This window comes from Oculina patagonica, chromosome 6, assembly GCF_052425735.1.
Source record: "Oculina patagonica isolate OP01 chromosome 6, crgOcupat, whole genome shotgun sequence".
NCBI lineage: Eukaryota > Metazoa > Cnidaria > Anthozoa > Scleractinia > Oculinidae > Oculina > Oculina patagonica.
In genome coordinates this window covers 4,423,781-4,444,231 of record NC_135763.1, presented here as the reverse complement: position 1 = coordinate 4,444,231, position 20,451 = coordinate 4,423,781, and the positions used below count along the sequence as shown (strand labels likewise).

Genomic DNA, 20,451 nt, shown 5'->3' with positions numbered 1-20,451 from the left:
TGACCTTCCATGGGGTGGGTATGGATATTTTCTGGAATTGCACATTTAATAAACTTTCCCGAAGTGAGCTGAAATTGATCTGACATCTGATAAAGTACATCAGTCTCGCCTGAACAGATCTGTACCACTTTCTGTTGCGATCAACCGATCAATAGAACCAAATGGGACTGGGAATTAGCTACAGGAATAAATGTTAGGCGAACAGAGATCAAGTCACGCAACGCTCCCTATAGTTTGGAGAAGCGTTGCGTGACTACACAAGTTCCTGTGATCTCTACGAAATGTTTGGTCGATCGCTTATTACCTGTCCTGAAGCTTATTCAAAGTCGCTGCAAAGTTTTTATGCAGCCCAAGAATCAAGACGCCTTACTTTAGAGTGTATCAAAGAGCACGTTATCGCATTGATCGGTGATTATGCTTGCGATCGTCTGGAAGATCAATCGCCATTTTGTATTTTCAGTGTTGGAAGTGGTGACGGTGACAACGACTTGGCTTTCCTAGAGATTCTGAGCAAACCTCATCGAGCTAAAGACAAGAAAGTTAAGTTGTTTGAACGTGTTATCGAACCAGACGAAAATAAGCTAGAAGTGTTTCGTGCGAAAGCAGATACCGGTAAATTGCCTGATAGTTTGATGAGAAGAGCAAACATCGAATTTGAATGGCACGCGAAGACTTATCAAGAGTATGTTGAACAGAAGAAGGAAGGCGATGTGAAATTTGATGTAGTTCACTTCTTTCATAGCCTATACTATACTGGCCTTGAAGCAGCACTGGAGCACTGCTACGAGAAAGAACTTGGGACCAAAGGAGTCATTCTATGCATCATTGCAAGCGAGGAGAGTGCCTATGTAAAATATGGCAGGACGTTTTCTGCCCAAGGTATGATTTTAAATCCTGGAGCCTACTACAGCAACAGAGATGTAAAAGATGTCGCTGAAAAGAACGGCTGGAAGTACGTTGAATGCTCAGGCGAGTCAAAAACCTGTGACGTATCAGCAATCTTTGATGGTTCATCTCAGGAGGGAAACCTGCTGCTGGATTTTCTTACGCATTGTGTTGATGTTAGGGCGACAGCAAGCAAAGATGATCTACGAAAAATTCTTAACTTCTGGGAAAACGAGAGTGTTGACGATGGTCACGGAAAAAAGGTGGTCACGCTGAAGATGGGAGCTGTCATAATTCTCAAAGGAATGTAACGTTTGGGATTATTGATTTTTCTGTCGAAGACGATTCGTACATAGTCGTCATACAACTTATTGGCTTGTACCGGTATAGCTGACTGTCGTGGGTCGTGGGTGTGGGTAAAGGTCGTGGGGGGCATGAAAAAATATGGCTTCAAAGGGAGGCCAGCCAAAAACATATGGTCTGTAAGGTTGTCTGTAAGGGGGGGGGTCACTGAAAATAATTATACTTTTAAGTGTTGTAATGAGGGCTTCTGTAATAGTTAACAATCTTGCAGAATGCCCAAAATAAAATTCGTGAAGTTCTGAAAATTCAAATTTTACCAGGGGGCTTGTAGGGTTTGATAGTCACTGTTATATATAATGACCCCCTTTTCTTCATTGGAAATTTTTACCTGCCCCCTCCTCGATATGCAATTTTTTTCTATGACCCTCTTCCCCCCCAAAAAAAACAACAACAACAACAATCAAGTGAAATTAAAATTTATCAACCCCTCATAACTTAAGAATGTATACAGATGCTATTAAATGCCTATATTACACTTTAGTGTATCCATACATTCCCTATGGCATATTGTTTGGGCTACTCCCTCCTGACTCAGGGGCAAGGTGGAGCAGAACTGAGGCACTTGGTGATCAAAGGGAATCATGTCTGGGGCACCATAAAATATCAAACAATAATAGTATCAATAGAAAATTATGTTCCACTTGTCACCTCGCCTGAAGCTGAAAGAAAAAGAATAAGTCAATTTTCATCTTCTCGGGCGAAGTAGTGGGCATTTTTCTCTTTTTCTTCTTCCTTCATGTTGTATCTTTTATGTTGTAAGTGTCCGCGGGGGTCTACTATAAGCATTTCTCTTTTCTGTGACTCCTCTCACTTTATTTGTTAATAATATTTATTAATTATTTATCAAGTGATGGAAGTAATAAAGTTGAAGTCAAATAGCTGACATTGCCTCAACTGTTGTGGACCGTTTGTTAGTATGGGTTGAATGCATTTGTAACCAATAATCTGTTGGGGTTGAGTTAATGGCGTTTGGTACATTAACAAAGTTGGGGCATCTGGGTGCATGCTCCCCCATGGTGCCAGATGGTCTTTTTGGTCCATGTTGGTGTCAGTATTGCTCTCACACTAAGTCTGAGATTATTAAGGTAATTCCCTAGAAATAGAACTGCTCATAGATTTCCAACCAAACTTTGCCAGTTGGTTGTTTACCTTAAGGTAAGTTAAATTTTGAAATAAAAAAGGGGGGTCACCGTATTCGTTTAGGAGCAGGAAGACCTTGTATTTACCATATAATTCCTTATTTTTCCTTTGCGAGTACTGCTGAAAGTGCATGTTTTCGGTGATAATGTATTATTCTACCATAGAAATTGTTCTGTATTCATTTTATAGAAAGAATTTGATCGCTACTTTCGAACTAAGAGAAAAAAATGATAGGTCACCGAATTGTTTACGAGAAAACAATGATTTCTCTCTCGTGCGAGCCAAGCCGCATAGAAAAAAACCGCCATTTTGTTAATGTGCGCGCGCTAATTATGTGTAAAATTCTGCGCAGTAAGGATGCGCAATGCAATACTAGGGAATCACCTTAAGCAAATCTTCAATTCTTAAATTCAGTAGTTTGATTTGTTTTGCAGTCCAGCAAAAGGAGAAAAAGTGTCAAAAAGGGACTTATGTATGAAAACTCTTTTTCGGTCCAAGATAAAGTCACACCAAAGATCAAACACATTTTTTTGGTTTTCTTTATAGAAGTTGCTAACTGATGTTTGTCAACTTCAAATTAAGCATAATGAAAACACAAGTTAGAGCTTACTTGAACCCTATGGAAAATTCAGTCTTTCAGTTTTCGTTGCTGACTTTTATTTTGTTAAACCTGGTTTAACTAAACAATGTTTTGCTGGTGTGAATGGGGTATAGGACTGAAGGGGGGTTGGGGTTCGCAGGTCCCAGTATTGGGGTTACAGACTGGTGCAATATGCTGATAATACCAACAGAAGTACTGTGCTTTAGCTGTTGTTGATCCACATCCTTGAGATTAAACCACCTTTTTAAATGGACGGTTTGTGTTTCAGAATAAGAAGTAAACAACTTAGTTAGTGTTTGAGTTTGCTTATGATCATTACTCAAAAAAGAAAGGAAAAATGTTTGGATAAGTAAGAACTTTATTGTTTGTCCCAACATGACTGTCTACATATACGATACAGATTTGGTCAAATTAAATCAATTCCAATTCTTTACACTGAGATGTAGTTTAGGCACAAATAAAAATCATCTTTCTTATACAGTTTGTAACAATAACTTGATTAGTAAGGAACACCACACACACAGAGGTAGTGGCACAATTTCCAGAATAAAAATATATCTTTTACATGTTTGGTCACAGACTCTATCAGTTATATTGTGAAGAAACATTCTTTCCAATACTTACTTGTTCATTAATTCTACAGCACATGAAATAAACTCAGATAATTACAGTCACTATTATTATATTATTCCTTCTTGGCACAGCAAAAAACTCAAAGTGATTCCTTTCATTTTGATCTCCGTTGAATGCATGAAGTGAGGCTGATAATTATGGTTCAGTTCTACGTTTATATGCCCTGCTTGACCAATGGTTTTGCCCATTTGTGACTCCTGAAAGTCCACAAAAGCTGACAGAAAACCATTGTTGTAACATTTTGTTAATGTTGATAACATGGTTAATTCTTCCTGCTGGCTGGTTTGAGGGTCAATACTTCATGATATTTTCTGCTTGGTATTTATTGTTTAAGTGATTCCTGCTTCACTCTGTAGTCGTTCAATGCTGCTTTGATAGCATCCTCTGCAAGCACTGATGATGAAACACAACAAAACAATTTTAGTAATGCCTCACATGTACATGCATGTTCTAACAACAATCAAGCAAAGAGAATATTGTCCTGAATTAATATCAAATTCCAAAAATTAGAGCCAAAGGAAATGTGTATTACTATTAGCAAGAATGGAGAAGTACGGTTACAAGGACTGCATTGGCAAAATCACAAAACCCTTGGCTGTAATTTACCTGATTTTAAAAAATAATAAAACATTTTCAAACAATGCTGAATTAAGGGAAATCATCCTAGAGACATGTTTATTATTAATCTCGCGAGATACAGCATTTAAGAACTGGTTGCATTTTTTAAGTGGTAAATTTGAAGCCCAGTTAACCCATTGACTTCCTTGCAGAAATTTTCCTTTGAGTTTTTAACCGAAATTTCTATGCGTTTTTGTGTATATTCCAGGCTACATTTACGCAATTACCGCGATTTAGGTATCATTGGAAAGATCTTTTCCTCCCGCAGATTCTAAGTATAAGTGGTGCCGTTTTTGGTCAAAGGTCATGACGTCACAAACAGAACAAAGGTCAATGCTCGCCACGGCCTGTTACAGCGAGTACAGGTGTCGATGGGTTAATATACAAAATAGCCTTTACCCAACAGCAGAATTCTTGTAAGCTGACATGTTTTTCCTCAACTGATAACACTGTGTATTGAAATTACCTTAATGCCCAGTAGCTATTAAGAACCACCAATCTTAAAAATTGTCAGATATGATGACTTTGATTCAGTTTTTTTTTTTTGCTGTTATTTTTTACTTCTTTTAATGTTGGTTATGAGTGATCCAATTGTTAAAAGGAAAATACCGACACTGTTCAAACTTGGATAAATGTGATGTACATTGTTATTGGTCAGTACTTTGTAACTTACTTGAGCAGTGGAGCTTCACTGGAGGAAGAGAAAGTTCCTTGGCAATCTCAGTGTTTTTGATCTCTTTAGCATCGTTTACCTGTTTTACAAAAGCATCAAACATCTGTTACAAAGCATGGGATACCTACAACATACATTTATCTTAAACCTTAACTATCTTGCACTTCTTGTTACAAGTTCATAAACTCCATAAAGGCCTGTACTAGATATACCACAGAGGTGAAGCTTCAGATACAATAGTATGGAAACAAAGCTCCTCAAGGGAAGCTTTGTTTCTGTTCTTAGCCCTAGCAGGAACGCAACACCTTACCACAACCTCAAAAAGTGTTGTTTCTACAAGATAAAGTAAGTTATAAAATGAGAGAGATTACAACTGAGAAATCTAATTAATCTGTTACTGTTACAAAACACTTACTGATTTTCCTTTCACCCACTCAGTAGCGAGGGAACTTGAGGCAATCGCAGAACCACACCCAAACGTCTTAAACTTTGCATCAATGATTTTACCATTTTCATCAACTTTGATCTGAAGAAAGCACATAAGAAACCAACAGTGAGCATTATAATTTACAAATGCATACAAGATACCTGACAAGATATTGACAAATTGTTCCTCTGTTATCCTTTGAATCAGTCATATGCTTAAAGTTACATTTAACTTCACTAATAAACTTATTAACTTAACCGATTCCATGAAACTTTCAACATCTTACAGAGGGGCAGTACTCTGGAACCTTTCACCAGGAGAGTGTTACGAGGCGATGTCCCTCAGGAGTTTTGTGACAATGATCAACAAGTCGAACATAATAAATAATATCAATTTTAACAATCTCTATTTGTAAGAGTTCTTAGCGCTTTTTATCTTTTTATCATTGTAACAATTTTAGCAATTTATCTATTTTTAACAATTAGTTTAGCGTTTTTCTTTTTACCTCAATATAGTTTTAATGTTTTTATCCACTAGTATTAATGTTTTATTTTACACATTATTAAGGATTACCCCATAACTTACTGACTTGACCATAGTTCTCTGCCTGAGATTTGTACATGTAGGGTCTTTATCTCCCTTGTCCCAGAAAAGACCCTGGAAACACTCTCTTGAAGCAGGGGGGTATGAATATGTGTAGTACGGTTTCTCCAAGCTTTGCACTCAAAACACTGAGAACTTTGCACAAGCAATGGTATATAGCACCTTTTGGCATAACATTTGTTGCATATATGCTTTTATGCTTCTGAAGCACTCAAAAAAAAGTTGTACTGCCAGGCAAATAACTTTTCATTCTTACTTGCCTTATGGGCAATGACCCAGGCAAGTTGCCTCTAAATTGTAAAAAATGCAAACTAACTACTAAGACAAGCATGCATCTGCCCCGAGCAAGCAAAAATTGAGAGCTGCTTGTCTGAGGACAAGCTAGCATAAAATTCAAGTTTTATTTGAGCCCTGTTTTGTAGGACCACCTTTCTCTTATAACAGCTGCACACGACCAACCTGAAGTTTCATGACATCACCACAAGCCGGAGCTCCAACAAGTCCAGTTCCCACATTCATATCATCCTTGTCCATAGATCCAACATTTCTTGGGTTTTCATAATGGTCAATAACCTGAAATAACATGACAACAATAATTTACTCACTCACACTGACTCCCAGAGATGTTTGAAAAGGCGCATTTTTGGACGTTTTTGACATTTTCTGGTCAGTTATGAGCTAATTAGCATCCAACTCACTCAAAACGTCACTTGCAACATGAAGGCACGCCGTTCTTTGCACTTGCATCATGCTTAATGACATTGTTGCTCGAGCATGCGCAAATGGCAAAGTGCCCTACCACTTAAGGCTATTCGTTTTTCATTTTTTTCCCGCTTTTCCTTTTTCTTCTTTTCTTATCTTTTCGCTGGAGTTGTTGGCCTTCCACCGGGCTTGCTTGCAGTTCAGGAATTCCCCAGAAAGCTCCATCTTTACAGGAAATATAGGCCATTGAGAAGCCAAGGGTGGTCAAGGCAAATTCCCCTACAAATTTTTCACTCAAATTTCTAAGCATTTTTGTGGGTATTTGAAGCTCAGTCAACCCAATCACGCTTATCTGGGCATCATTGGAAAGAGCTTAAATCCTCTTACGGAGATCGAGTATAAATGATGCCTTTTTGAATCAATGATGAGTTCACAAGTGAAACAAAGAGCAACGTTCATCACAGTCGGTTTAGATTATTTATATTTGAGAAATGAAGCTTAAATTAAACTATGAAGAAAACAAAACCAATTTGGTGTACATGTAGTTTGACAGGAAAATCTGTAGATGGCAGGAATCATTTCTTGGGAAAACAAAGAAAGTGAAATAAATATCAAAGAAATGGTTCAGCAGATTATCTTATGAGGAAATTTGGAATGAAAAAGGCTTAGTTCCAGAACATCTGTACTTTAAATTTATTTGAAGTGTATGTGATACCACACACATTATGGATGCCGGCAGATCGCAAAGTAGCATTGGTGGTCATCTTTTTTTCGCCTTTCTCAGCTGATTTTAACCTTGACATTAATCTTTCTTCCTCCATTCCCGCCATGTTGATTTTGTAACCATGTTTCGTTGTTTCCAGCTTCCTCGGCAATGATGCTTGGGAACGGGACCTCTTATTCCAGTGATTCGCCCCTGATTTTTGACATTTTTTCAGGATTTTTTTTTAATCTGACCGACCAACCCAAAATTAGACTTACACACTAAAAGCATTTGACGGTAAAAGAAGGGAGCGGTCTAGTATACTACCACCAGCTGTTCTAACTCTGTACTTGACCATGTTGGTTTGTTATCGTTATAAATTAAAATTATTGACATCTGTTTTCAGTGGGGTTTTCTCCATCTTTTCTTCTATGGATGATTAATTTTCAATAACATAATTATGTGGTAAAAGAACCCTGCAGATTACTGTACTTTGCCAAAAATGAAATTACGATGCAATACAACTGTATGTTTTCGCGGGTATTTTCGCCACGCATATAAACAGGCTGTCTGTGAAGTTGTTTACTCCACATGTTTCATGACCCAGGCTCGGAAAACAAAGAAATTTATTCAGAGTGGAGTTTTCGTTCAAATTTAAGACGAGAGGGCTGGCTAAAGTTACTTTAGCTTTTATACTCGTGTGAGCTGAAAACGTGACTTTGCAAAAATAACCAAACATCCTTGTGTTTACATTATGGTAAAACCACACGCATGAAAACACCAACCATTCTCGCGATCACCTTCTAGATCACAATTAAAGAAAGGATCTTTAAACAAAAAGGATTTTAGTTGCCCTAAAAAGCTGCAGAAACAGACGAACAAGAATATGACCAGAGCTATATAAAATAAAAGCTTCAAGCACCTACGCACTGCAATATTTTCAAGTTCCACGTGAGACAAAATTGAAGCTTTCAAAAACAGTTTTTTAAAACGTGTGTGAAGTGCAAAGCAAAAGAAACAACTATCTTACATTCTTGTGGTAGAACGCAACAGCAGCTCCTATCCTTGTATTCACACCTTTCCTTGCAACGCTTCTCAAACTACGCGTAAAAAGAGCCATGTTCTCCTTGTCTCTTGTTATGCAACAGTACAGTCTCACGTCTGCTTTGCACTTTGCACAGTGTGTAATCCATAATACTTTTCATTTAATGACGTAACAATGCCAGAAGACTCCTTCCCAGGGCCCTGAACGAGGCCTCACTCCGCTGTCCGGAACACTCGCGCAAAGAATTAATTTATTTTAATTTGATTATATTTTCATATTTACCTTACTTTACTATATCGTCTCTTGTCGAACAGAAAGAGAAGGAAATCTCTACCTCGCAAGGTTACTTTACTCTGCCACTGGAAATTTTCGCGTGTGGAGGTTTTCGTGACTTTCCTTTATTCGTGATCAACAGGGACCGCGGAGACCATTTTAAAGTGGTAGGGCTAAAAATCTGGCTAAGACAAGCAAGCATTAGGGGTCACTGTTCCGCTATTTATCATGTAAAAATTCATAGCCGAGTTCCCGCGCGCGCCTTCGGCGCGCGCGAGCAGACATCCATAATAAGCAAATGGTCATCCATCGAACCGAGAAATTTTGGGGCGCCACCCCCGTTGTACGCACGGATTAGGCCTGGGGACGAAGAGGTTTCCCGTCCGTGGCTAAAGAAAAGGAAGGGAAATTACAAATAGCAAATAAAGCTCGCAGGGCAAGACAAAATAAAGACAGCAAAACATCTGAGAGGTTTATTATCCCACTGCTTTATTTTGTTTGTCTTTTATGATGTGTGAGTGTATCGAAACCTCTCTGCGCCTTTACGCAAAAAAATGTGGCTCTCGTTCAATCGCTACACGGTTACATTTGAATTTTATTGCAATTGGTCTCAGGTCGCATTTTTCGTACCGGAAGACTGGATGATGTGGACGTTTCAGGTAGATCTAAACGAAGATATGATATGAAAACGCGAGAAAATTTGTTGCGCGGGTTCACTGTGTAGGCTGATGACGCGAGTAAAAAGAGCGACAGGAATTTTTTACCAAATTTTTCTCCTACGATGTCTTCAAAAGTCATCTATATTCCGCGAAATTGTGGAAAACGAAAATGGTTTACGAGAAAACCCGAAAGAATTGCGAATGATATTCGCTGTGCAAGTCAGTTTGCTTGTTTCTGTTGTTCACTGTTGAATCTGCGGCTGTTATCATCAAGAATACAATAAGCCTCACTTTAGCAAATGATCGTGTTAAAACGAAGCTAACCACTGCAAAGATCAAGAGACAGGACCCTGATGCAAGCTAACAACCTGTACTGAATTGCTGAGGCTAATTTTATGACAGAAAATTTCACGATGTTTTTACTTTCTGAACGCAGTTTCGATAGATTCCGTGTGGGCAAGGTTTAGATTTTTCCCATTTAGGGTCATTTTTAAACATTAACAAACGAAGAGCTCCGTTTTTAGGCCTGCCTAAATCTATATATTACATTATCCTTTTCATCCGGAGCCCTAAAATATCAACCCAACCAAAAAAGTGGTAGGGCTATAGCCCTACCAGCCCCTCCCCCTCCGCGGTCCCTGATCAAGTGCTTTTTATGACAGTTGCAACGAAAAGCGATATCACCAAGGGTGTGAAAGTCTTAAGTGTTGATGCACTGGTGTTGATGGTTCAATATAAGCTCGCGTATGGTGAAATAATAGATAGAAAATATTGATACAAATGCATCCACACATAGCCTTTTCGAATGACAATACACAGCTAAAAAAAATTTCTTCTGAGTGAGATGTTTTTTATCTTTTTATCAGCATTGGTATTTCCAAGAATTATTTTATCAACATAACCCTCTGCAGTTTCTGCAAAAATGTTTTGCACCATACATGTTAAGCAGGTGACTTGACTTACTTATTTTTTTTCCCTTTTTTTTTTTCTTCTACTTTTCTTGTTCAGAATTTTGCGTAATTAGCTAAACCCCTCAAAAATGTAAATGGCCCGTCCTTTATCCTGACTTTTTGCAGAAAATGAGCCGACGGAAAAATCGAGCGACGAGTGACGAAGCGTGAGATGCGGAACCGAACGACTCGTTTATTTAAATCGTTGACAGGCGTAATTTCAAAAAGTTAGCGTTGAGCAGGAAACGTTGCTGTGTGATTTCTCATTAAGTGTATTGCAAGAAAGAGAAAGGTGGATACATTATCTTTATTTTCTCTGGTTTGATATAGTTATTTTTTCTGAAATTATATCAACGGACCAGGACCCGCTTCCTGGCCCTGAAAATCATCGTTCAAACCATGGATAGTAAAAAGACCTTTTACTATCCATGTTCAAACCACCCAAAGTCCAAATTCGTGGACGCGCGCGTTCCTTTATGCGCGCTCATAAGAACGCCTCTGTGACTTGAAAGACCTCCATTGAAACGTCATTTTTTTTTAACATTTTGCTTGTGGCATCCAGACAGAGATGAGAAACGTTTTGACCTTAAAAAACGTCAGACCTCACTTTTCTTTCGTCTGACAAGCTTTAGCAAACGCGGACGGATTTCTGCAGGCTAATAGTAAGTTTTCTTCAGTCGCGGACTTTTTTACTTCAGGCTGCTTGCAGACCGTTGCCTGACGAGGCCAGGTAAAAGAAGGTTGTCTCATTGTAAATAATTTCATATTTCCTCCTTTCTGCTTCATCACCAGTTATACCAAACCTTAACATGCTTTCTTCTGTATTGTGATCATAAACACTAAAGAACTTGTCGAAGAAATGAAATTATTTAGGGATTTGACTGAGAAGTCTGCGTAAAAGATGGCAGGGTATTGTAAATGCAAAAAAAAAAAAAAAACATGCGAACTTGGAAGATTTTGCCTCCACTACACATCCGGACACACAAGACATTGATTAAATTGGGTGCGTTGGCCAGCCAAGCCATCGTCCCGTTTATTCCATCTCAACATATAATACAAGGTATGAATAAATGACAAATACTAAGTGCACCAAAGCCGGACACGAAAACCCCTAAAAACCAGCAAGTGGAGAAAACGGGGAACGTGTGGCCCCGACCAAGGCAGTGGCGCAACCCTTGGAGGTTTAGGGTATTATTATCTAACTACTGTAAACAAATACTTTTCCAAATATACAAATACTTTTCCAAATATACGATCTTACAGTGATACAATTCTGATAGCAAACCTAAATATTTAAACAAGACGAAGCGTCATTCGAAATATACAATCTTACAGTGATACAATTATAATAGCAGAACTAAATATTTAAACAAAACGAAGCGTAATCCTGCATCCACTGATGACATAGGAAAAACAAATATAACCAAACATTGACCAAAACGTGACGAAGGCTGACCGTAGAATGTCTCACCTTTCTAACGGCCACCTATTTAAACTCAAATCCCACTAAACACTGCACACCTCAAACCCGTACCCAGCCCTCTGATCCGTGCCGGCAAAATAGTAATTTATGCTAATTTAAGATCATCACAAATTACATATTTTGCCTCCACTACACATCCGGACACACAAGACATTGATTAAATTGGGTGCGTTGGCCAGCCAAGCCAACCATATAGAGATAAAAAGAAAGGGCTAGAGGAAAGTGATTATAATTTTGAACTTCTCATCTACTTGCTAGAGAGTGTCAACAGAATGTAACTAATTGTTCACAACAGAGGTTGAGGCCAAAGGGCCATGTTAGCGGAAATTCCTTGAAAGAGACCATCATCTGAGTGGGTAGTTCACAGATCGTGCAGCCACTTGAAACCATGGAAAGCGCAATTGATAAAGGAAACTGATTATTTTGCTTGAATCCAGCAGATACTGCAGATCAATGTACAATTGATGTGCTTCACAAGGATGAGATTGGTAGCCAACACAGTTGTATAAAAGTCATAAAAGGATCTCCATCTGTTGAAAACTCTTGCGTAACTAAGTCCCGGAAGTTCTGGAAACAAGAGCTGTAAATTTCATTTTCTCCATTATTAAAGACACCTCTCCCGTATTACAGGTAGATGAAGTCCAGAACCTCGTGTCAAAAATGTCTGCAGAAAAAACGAAAAAAAAAAAAAGCAAGTGAAAATAAAACAATATGTGACAACAAAGAAGGGGGGAAATATATACGAAATTAAAAATAACCCCAACCTGCCTTAACAAAACAGAAACTAAGCAAGCTAACAGACAAGCAACTTCCAAAGAAACACAATAAAATATTTATGAACGCTTTATCCAGAAAGAAACAAAACTACAACTAACATACTCTATATACCACTCAAAGGTACTATCTGATATACAATTGTTCAACATCAACAGTCTCACATCAGCCCCTTCAAGGGCAGTGTTTACAAATCTTCAAAATAAGCAAACTTGTATGACAGACCGCTCAAGGGCACTGTATGCAAATCTTCAACATTAAGAATCTTATCATAGACCCATCAAAGGCACTGTTAAACAAATGATCGAAAATTACAAACTGATATTATAGATCCGTAAACGGCACATATCAAGGGCCACGTCATCTTCAAGGAGAAGGCTAGAAAGCCAAATAGCAATGTACTAACATTGTGGGACGCGAAATGCATTGGAAACCAACGCGAAACCTTGGCTTGTAAGAATACTAAGATTATTGCGTAAAGCTACAAAGATCAAGATCAATAATACAAACGCTTTTCCTCAAATTTTTAATAGGAATAGATAAAGGATTAAATATCTTTGGAGGTGTTGAAAATAAAATGAAACATTGCAAACTAAAAAACTCGTAATAGCGATCTCGGCAAAGACAGATCCGAGCAACATTATAAAACTAGCATTGCTCCTAAAAGCGATCTTAGCAAAAACAGATTCCAGCATCACTACTGGTAAATCTAACAATGTTTCTTGTAACAAAAACCCCAGAATTAAAAGTAGTGGCAACTTGAACCCCTACTTATTGTGCCTAATATGAAACAAGGTGCACCAAAAAGTTTCCAAAATACTGAAGTGATAATTAAACACAATCTTTTTACTTGACACCAGATTTAATATCACAATACACCAACAGAACAAGTAAACGAAAAGAGGGATCAATAAATGGCAATGGCAAAGCTTCAGACTCATGATCTAGGAAATAAAATACAAAAACAATTGAATTAATGTAAAATAAGATGAAAAGCGCTAAATGCGACTAGTATGAAAAAACCAAAGAATAACTAGGATCAAAACTGAAAGCAAACGCAAAACAGAACAAACTACACCTTGATTCAGGGCATTCCTTTCAGTGATTAGCTGGTGGACCGTACTTTCTTTAACTGCTATAGCAGTGAAGGATAATTGGGACACTCAAGCTTGCCAGATCGTGCAGCGACTTGAAACCATGGAATGCACAACTGATAGAAAACACTGATGTGCTCGAATAAAGCATTAACTGCATGAACGAGGCACAATTGATGGGCTTTACAGGGATGGGACTGGTACCCAACACAGTTGAGGCAAAAGATCTCCATCTGTTGAAAACTCTTGTGTAACTAAGAGAAATCGCTGAAGCACTCAAAAACAAGAGCTGTAAATTTCATTTTCTTTCTTTTCTTTTTTTTTTTTTTTTTTTAATAATAATAAAGACACCTCTCCTGTATCACATGTAGATGAAGACTATAACCTCGTGCCAGAAATGTCTAAAGAAAAAACGAAACAAAGTGATAATAAAGGAATATGTGAAAACAAACAAAAAGGGGAGAAAAAAATATGAGGCATTACAACTAAACCCCGGCTAGGAAAAAAGGCGCATGGTACTTGAACAAAAGAGAGACTAAGCAAGCTAATACACACAGACAAGCAACTTCCAGAGAAACGCAATTCAATATTTATGAACGCTTACTCCAGAAAGAAACAAAACGGCAAGAAACATACATGTACTCTATACACCACTAAAGGGCACTATGGAAATATATAAATACTTGACATTGACAGTCTCATATCAGACCCCTAAAGGGGAGTGATAATAAATCTTCAACATTATCAATCATTTAACATAGACCCCTCAAGGGCACTGTATTCAAAACTTCGACATAAACAATCTCATATCATAGACCCCTCAAGGGCACTGTATTCAAATCTTCAACATAAATAATCTCATATCATAGGCCCCCCAAGGGCAATGTAATCACATCTTCAACAAAAACAACAACAACAATAATAATAACAATAATAGTAATAATTTTATTTGTCTATTTCTAAAATATTTACAATGGCTAAAAATACATTCTGACTTAAATTTGAGCATACATTACAAATACGACTTATTTTTGGTAATAATAATAATAATAATGATGGTTTATTTGCATTCCAACAATATTGGCTCTTCTATGCAAACTCAAGGGCACTGTATTCAAATCTTCAACGTAAACAATCTCATATCATAGACCCCTCAAGGGCACTGTAATCAAATCTTCAACATAAACAATAATAATAATAATAATAATAATGGTTTATTTGCATTCCAACAATATTGGCTCTTCTATGCAATCTCAAGGGCACTGTATTCAGATCTTCAACATAAATAATCTCGATCGTATCATAGACCCATCAAGGGCACTGTATTCAAATCTAAAACATAAACAATCTCATATCATAGACCCCTCAAGGGCACGTGCTCTTCAAGCAGAAGGCTAAAAAGCCATAAAGCAAAGTACTAATACTGTAGGACGCAAAATGCATAGGAGACTAACGGGAAACCTTAGCCCGTAGCAACAATATAATATATGCGCAAAAAGCTACCGAGATCAATAAACGCAATAACAAGGAATCAAAATAGGAACAGATAGAAGGTGTAGAAAATATAGTGATACACTCAAAACTAATAAGCCCGTTATAGTGATCTGAACAAAGACAGATAAATTTTCAGCACCAATAAATTAGTGATTAATTGTTCGTTGTAACAAAAAGCCGTGGAATTATAAATAGTGGCAACATGAAGCCCGACTAATAGTGCCTATTATGAAACAAGGCGTGGGAATTACTTTCCAAAACTGAAGTGATCTACGCAATCTGCCTTTAAACAAAACATGAATAAACTGTTAAATAAAAAAGAAATCAAACCAAAAGTAAAATGGAACAAACTACACCTTGATCCTGGGCGTTGTTGCCTAGCTACTCTGACCGTAAGTCGGCAGGACCAGCACAAGAAAGGAGTCTCCATAGTATGGTGGGTGATTACCGTCATAATTAAACTTTGGATTTTGTTACTTGTTATTGCATTTTGTTTTACAATAAGTTGCTTGTGTGTTTGAATTTTATGTTGGTTGTATCAATTTTCTGTCAGAATTCAGAAATTTTCGTCTAATCAAATTTTCGGATAGCTCTAAACTTTCTAGTAATTTGAATTTTTCAGGTTGTGCCAGTTTTCGGGAACTATTCCAATTTCTGGTGTCATGATTTTTTGCCAGTAGTTCGAATTTTCGGACACATTCAATTTTCTGCTAGTAGTTCGAATTTTCGGACACATTCAATTTTCTGCTAGTTCCCGGCGCCATATTGGAATAGTAACCGCGCAGACATGATAGTGAGGCTACCGGTGACCCGTGGCTGAGCGTGAAGAGAGATTACAGTGAGGATTCGGCAATTAGCCCGTGTTTTTTCGCGTTTTTCGGAACATAAGCGAAAGTTTTGATTCTAATAATACTCCTTCGTCATCTTCTAAGATGAATGGAAAATATTGGGCCGCTTTTGGCTGTAAAAAAGGCGAGTAAACTTCTCAGGGGCCATCAGTTGTTTTCGCTGCGTAACAAAACACAAGGAGATCCAGTGAAGAAATCGCATCCATGGTGTAATCTGATAAGACGCCAGCATGAGCATGGTGAGGACAATTTTCTTCGTCTTTAAAGCAATTTTTCTTTGCACTAATCATTACAAAAAAGGAAATATACACAGCTCTCCTGAGCAAGTCGTTGGGATCAGAAAAAAGGTTTTTAACATGCAATGTTTACAAAACTTTTGTTTTATACTTGCTTCTAATCACTGAAGTTGTTTGATAATATTTTATATCTAGGAAAGCCCTTCTGTTGACAAGTCTCCATTTAAATATATATCTCAATTCAGAAATTATTCCCAATTTTGCCTACGGTTTTTTTTATTTCTGTATTTATTTTGAGTCTGATATAAGCTTATTGTATTTTGATAAGATTTAAAAGAGAGGGTACCAAAGGGGGGTTCGTGATCCCGTTTCACGCACAAGTTTTAACCAAATTCACGTGTCACGTATACTTGAAACAGCAAAATTCACGGATCACGTTTCTTTTCTAACTATTTTTCACGCGTCACGGTCTAATTTTTGCCCTATTTTCACGCGTCACGGACTAATTTTTGCCCTTTTCACGTGTCACGCATAAACCCTTTGCCCCCCTCAAAAGAAATAGATTATTGATAACAAAGAGTTGCTTTTAGGTAAAGTTGTAAGCTTAGTTTAAATCCGTTTTCAATATTGTCTCATAGGTGAAAGCTATCCCAGTAAACATGGATTGTGAAATTATCACACAAGGAAGTCACTATTTAAAAGAAGGCACAGAGAAACATCTACTCAAGAAATAAAAATGCAAAAGAAAAGGGAAAACTTTTTTCTCATTAACCAGGAGTATTATTGCACCCTATTAAATCACCTGATGAAAAGTCTGATTGATCTGCAAAGAGAATAATGCATCATTGAATTTAAACTGGTTGAATTTCAGGCAAAGTTTGGTCTCAACCACATTACAGTCAGGGTAGTTTAATCGTCCATCAGTGATAACCCATCATTTTGGTATTATTTCTCCAGAAGAGGTTAAAAATCAACTTTTCTATCAGCTCTAGATGAGAGAATTTGGTCAAATTCAGGGAAAAATTTTAATTACTGTTACATCTCCTTTTGTGTACATGTGTATGTATTGACCTGGTAAAGTTTTCGGGCTGTTCATTCTTTGACAGTAAAGGGTTAACCACCCATAAATCTTTTACACTGAAACCAGAAAGTATGTCAATACTTTAAACACTTTCTGAATGTTTATTATCTCAAATGGGGAGCTATAAAATTTAAGGTCCTGCATGTAGTATTGAAAATATTGATGTAATGTTTAAGATGAATGTATTGTTTAAATAAGACAGTAAAGAAAATTAAAATAAATAAAATCTTCATCATGAAGCTGGATGGAACTCTGCTAGATTAGCTGTAGTTCGGTGTCCATATGAAACTCTACCATCAATGGGGAAGAGGAATTTCTCGTTGTAACCTCCAGGTCAATCTGTAAAAGGTAAGGTAAAGTCTGTGTCCGAGCCAAGTGGCTCATACAGCTGGAGCTTATCCCGGTTTCCGTAGCATTAAGCGACTAGGTCTACTCCCCCCTGGATGGAATGCCAGCAGTAAATTCGCTGTTACCCATTTATACACCTGGGTGGAGAGAGGCACTGAGAGTAAAGTGTCTTGGCCAAGAACACAACGCAGCTCCCCCACCAGGACTCGAACCCGGGCCGTTCGACTGGGAGTCGAGTGCGCTAACCATTGGCCACCGCGTCTCCCACACCAGGTCAATGTGTAGGGGTGGAATTTGTTTTGTCTGAGAATGTGGTGTTAAAAAAAAATTGAAAAAGCAAGCCTTTTCTCTCCAAAATAGACAATAAAATTCCTTTAAGGCCAGAATAAGGCAAGGACAAAGAACAAATACAGTTGTCCCTGGACATGTAAAGTATAGCAATGATTTTATCATTCCCTCAGGCAATTTTTGTAAATATAACTTTAGACTTGCAAGCATTATTGTCAGTTATACATGGTCCACATTTTGTGCATCTCATTATAATAATCCTTACCATACTGTTTGGGTTGGTAATACTTTTTTATAGTAACAGGAACTGTTAAATGGCTTTTTGAAACACCTTGATTCAACACTGCAAATGATTTATTTCAAAACTTAGTAGCTGATGCAGTCATTTCAACTATGAAAACATTTTTTATTCTTAAAAAATTGCCCTCTGCTTGTGTTATTTTCCATTTCTTGACTTGAATAGATGATTTTCTGAGCTTCTTTCAACTGGCAGACTCCTTTTAGAATGTTTCACAATCTATGTTGCTGGGATTTCTCTTTACCTATGAGATAATATTAAAACTTTATTTAAACCAAGCTTATAACTTCACCTAAAAGCAGCTCTAACCAATATAAAATAAACTGCCACACTCAGAAATAAAATAAAAAAGAAGTCTGCAAAATTGAGAATAATTCCTGATTTGGGATAACTATTTTACTGAAAACTTTCAAGAATTGGGCACTGTGTAATGTAAAGTATTATTAAACATCAACTTCAGTGATTGAGAGCAAGTAAACAAAAGTTTTGTAAACATTGCATGTTAAAAACCTTTCTTTCTGATCCCAACGACTTGCTCAGGAGAGCTGTGTATATTTCCTTTTTAGTAATGATTAGTACAAAGAAAAATTGCTTTAAAGACGAAGAAAATTGTCCTCACTATGCTCATGCTGGCGTCTTATCAGATTACACCATGGATGCGATTTCTTCACTGGATCTCCTTGTGTTTTGTTACGCAGCGAAAACAACTGATGGCCCCTGAGAAGTTTTCTCGCCTTTTTTACAGCCAAAAGCGGCCCAATATTTTCCATTCATCTTAGAAGATGACGAAGGAGTATTATTAGAATCAAAACTTTCGCTTATGTTCCGAAAAACGCGAAAAAACACGGGCTAATTGCCGAATCCTCACTGTAATCTCTCTTCACGCTCAGCCACGGGTCACCGGTAGCCTCGCTATCATGTCTGCGCGGTTACTATTCCAATATGGCGCCGGGAACTAGCAGAAAATTGAATGTGTCCGAAAATTCGAACTACTAGCAGAAAATTGAATGTGTCCGAAAATTCGAACTACTGGCAAAAAATCATGACACCAGAAATTGGAATAGTTCCCGAAAACTGGCACAACCTGAAAAATTCAAATTACTAGAAAGTTTAGAGCTATCCGAAAATTTGATTAGACGAAAATTTCTGAATTCTGACAGAAAATTGATACAACCAACATAAAATTCAAACACACAAGCAACTTATTGTAAAACAAAATGCAATAACAAGTAACAAAATCCAAAGTTTAATTATGACGGTAATCACCCACCATACTACAGAGACCTGGTTTTGCTTCAGCTCTATAAGTTTTCTTCTCATGATCGTCTTCGACCGACATCCGCCACGTCGTGATGTTTGCATTTCAAAGCAGAACGGTGACTAAAATTAAAAGACATTCCCCGATAGAACGCTTTCTTGGATTTGTCAAAGTCTTTACGACAAAGACCATCGATATCGTCTTCAATTGCTTCTAGGACCGATTTGTTAGCTCTAAACTGATCTTCATTACTCTTCTTATTGAACGAAAGGAGAAGCAAGGCGCTTCTTTCAACATCCCGCATCTGCTCAGCGGCACCTCATCGCTCCATCTCGTAGAACCAAGACAAAATATTGGTAGAACTGAAATTATAGTCGCGACAAGATTCTTTATCTGACCAAGAAGATCACGATTGTTCCGAGGAATAATTTCTCTGACTTTAGTATTGTCCGGTGGAAAACCAAACATTGACCAAAACGTGACGAAGGCTGACCGTAGAATGTCTCACCTTTCTAACGGCCACCTATTTAAACTCAAATCCCACTAAACACTGCACACCTCAAACCCGTACCCAGCCCTCTGATCCGTGCCGGCAAAATAGTAATTTATGCTAATTTAAGATCATCACAAATTACATTTTTCGTGCATCGACGAAATTTGGTTTGACTTTCGGACAGATTTCTGTATGCTCCAAAACAGAAATTAAGTTTTCATGTCCATCGCTAGTCATTATGACCTACAAAGATTCACGTAGTTTCATTGGCTGTTACCTTTTTGAAAACTTCTTAATCGAGTAAAACAGCCAATCAGACCTCACCCCCGGGGGATCCTACATGAGCCCACAAGGAGCTCCTTTAAGAGGGTATGAATGGGGGTACCTCGATAACATTAAATTTTGTGGCTCTGTAACATGAAGACGTTAACTTTTGGGCATTTTAACACTAACAGTAAAAAATTCACCGTAACAGTAAATT

At 37.6% G+C, this 20,451-nt stretch overlaps 2 protein-coding genes and 3 long non-coding RNA genes across 5 annotated transcripts; 2 read left to right on the top strand and 3 right to left on the bottom strand.

Moving 5' to 3' along the window:
• The first annotated feature begins 19 nt into the window (after positions 1-19).
• On the top strand, positions 20-1,310 carry LOC144658957 (histamine N-methyltransferase-like). Its single transcript, XM_078519474.1, has one exon. It carries the CDS (start codon positions 282-284, stop codon positions 1,194-1,196), a length of 915 nt encoding a protein of 304 aa, XP_078375600.1. The 5' UTR covers positions 20-281; the 3' UTR covers positions 1,197-1,310.
• Positions 1,311-3,329: 2,019 nt separating this feature from the next.
• On the bottom strand, positions 3,330-8,533 carry LOC144658963 (iron-sulfur cluster assembly scaffold protein IscU-like). Its single transcript, XM_078519487.1, has 5 exons — positions 8,379-8,533; positions 6,403-6,516; positions 5,329-5,439; positions 4,914-4,992; positions 3,330-4,015 (listed from the first exon to the last, which is right to left on the bottom strand). Exons 1-5 carry the CDS (start codon positions 8,466-8,468, stop codon positions 3,945-3,947), a joined length of 465 nt encoding a protein of 154 aa, XP_078375613.1. The 5' UTR covers positions 8,469-8,533; the 3' UTR covers positions 3,330-3,944.
• A 2,732-nt stretch (positions 8,534-11,265) lies between these two features.
• Positions 11,266-14,429, bottom strand: LOC144658976 (uncharacterized). Its single transcript, XR_013571825.1, has 2 exons — positions 13,334-14,429; positions 11,266-13,253 (listed from the first exon to the last, which is right to left on the bottom strand). It is a non-coding gene; the product is annotated as an uncharacterized LOC144658976 (long non-coding RNA).
• Positions 14,430-15,925: 1,496 nt separating this feature from the next.
• Positions 15,926-17,524, top strand: LOC144658733 (uncharacterized). The gene is made up of 2 exons (XR_013571769.1): positions 15,926-16,207; positions 16,843-17,524. It is a non-coding gene; the product is annotated as an uncharacterized LOC144658733 (long non-coding RNA).
• Positions 17,525-18,257: 733 nt separating this feature from the next.
• Positions 18,258-19,254, bottom strand: LOC144658734 (uncharacterized). The gene is made up of 2 exons (XR_013571770.1): positions 18,839-19,254; positions 18,258-18,463 (listed from the first exon to the last, which is right to left on the bottom strand). It is a non-coding gene; the product is annotated as an uncharacterized LOC144658734 (long non-coding RNA).
• Positions 19,255-20,451: the final 1,197 nt, after the last annotated feature.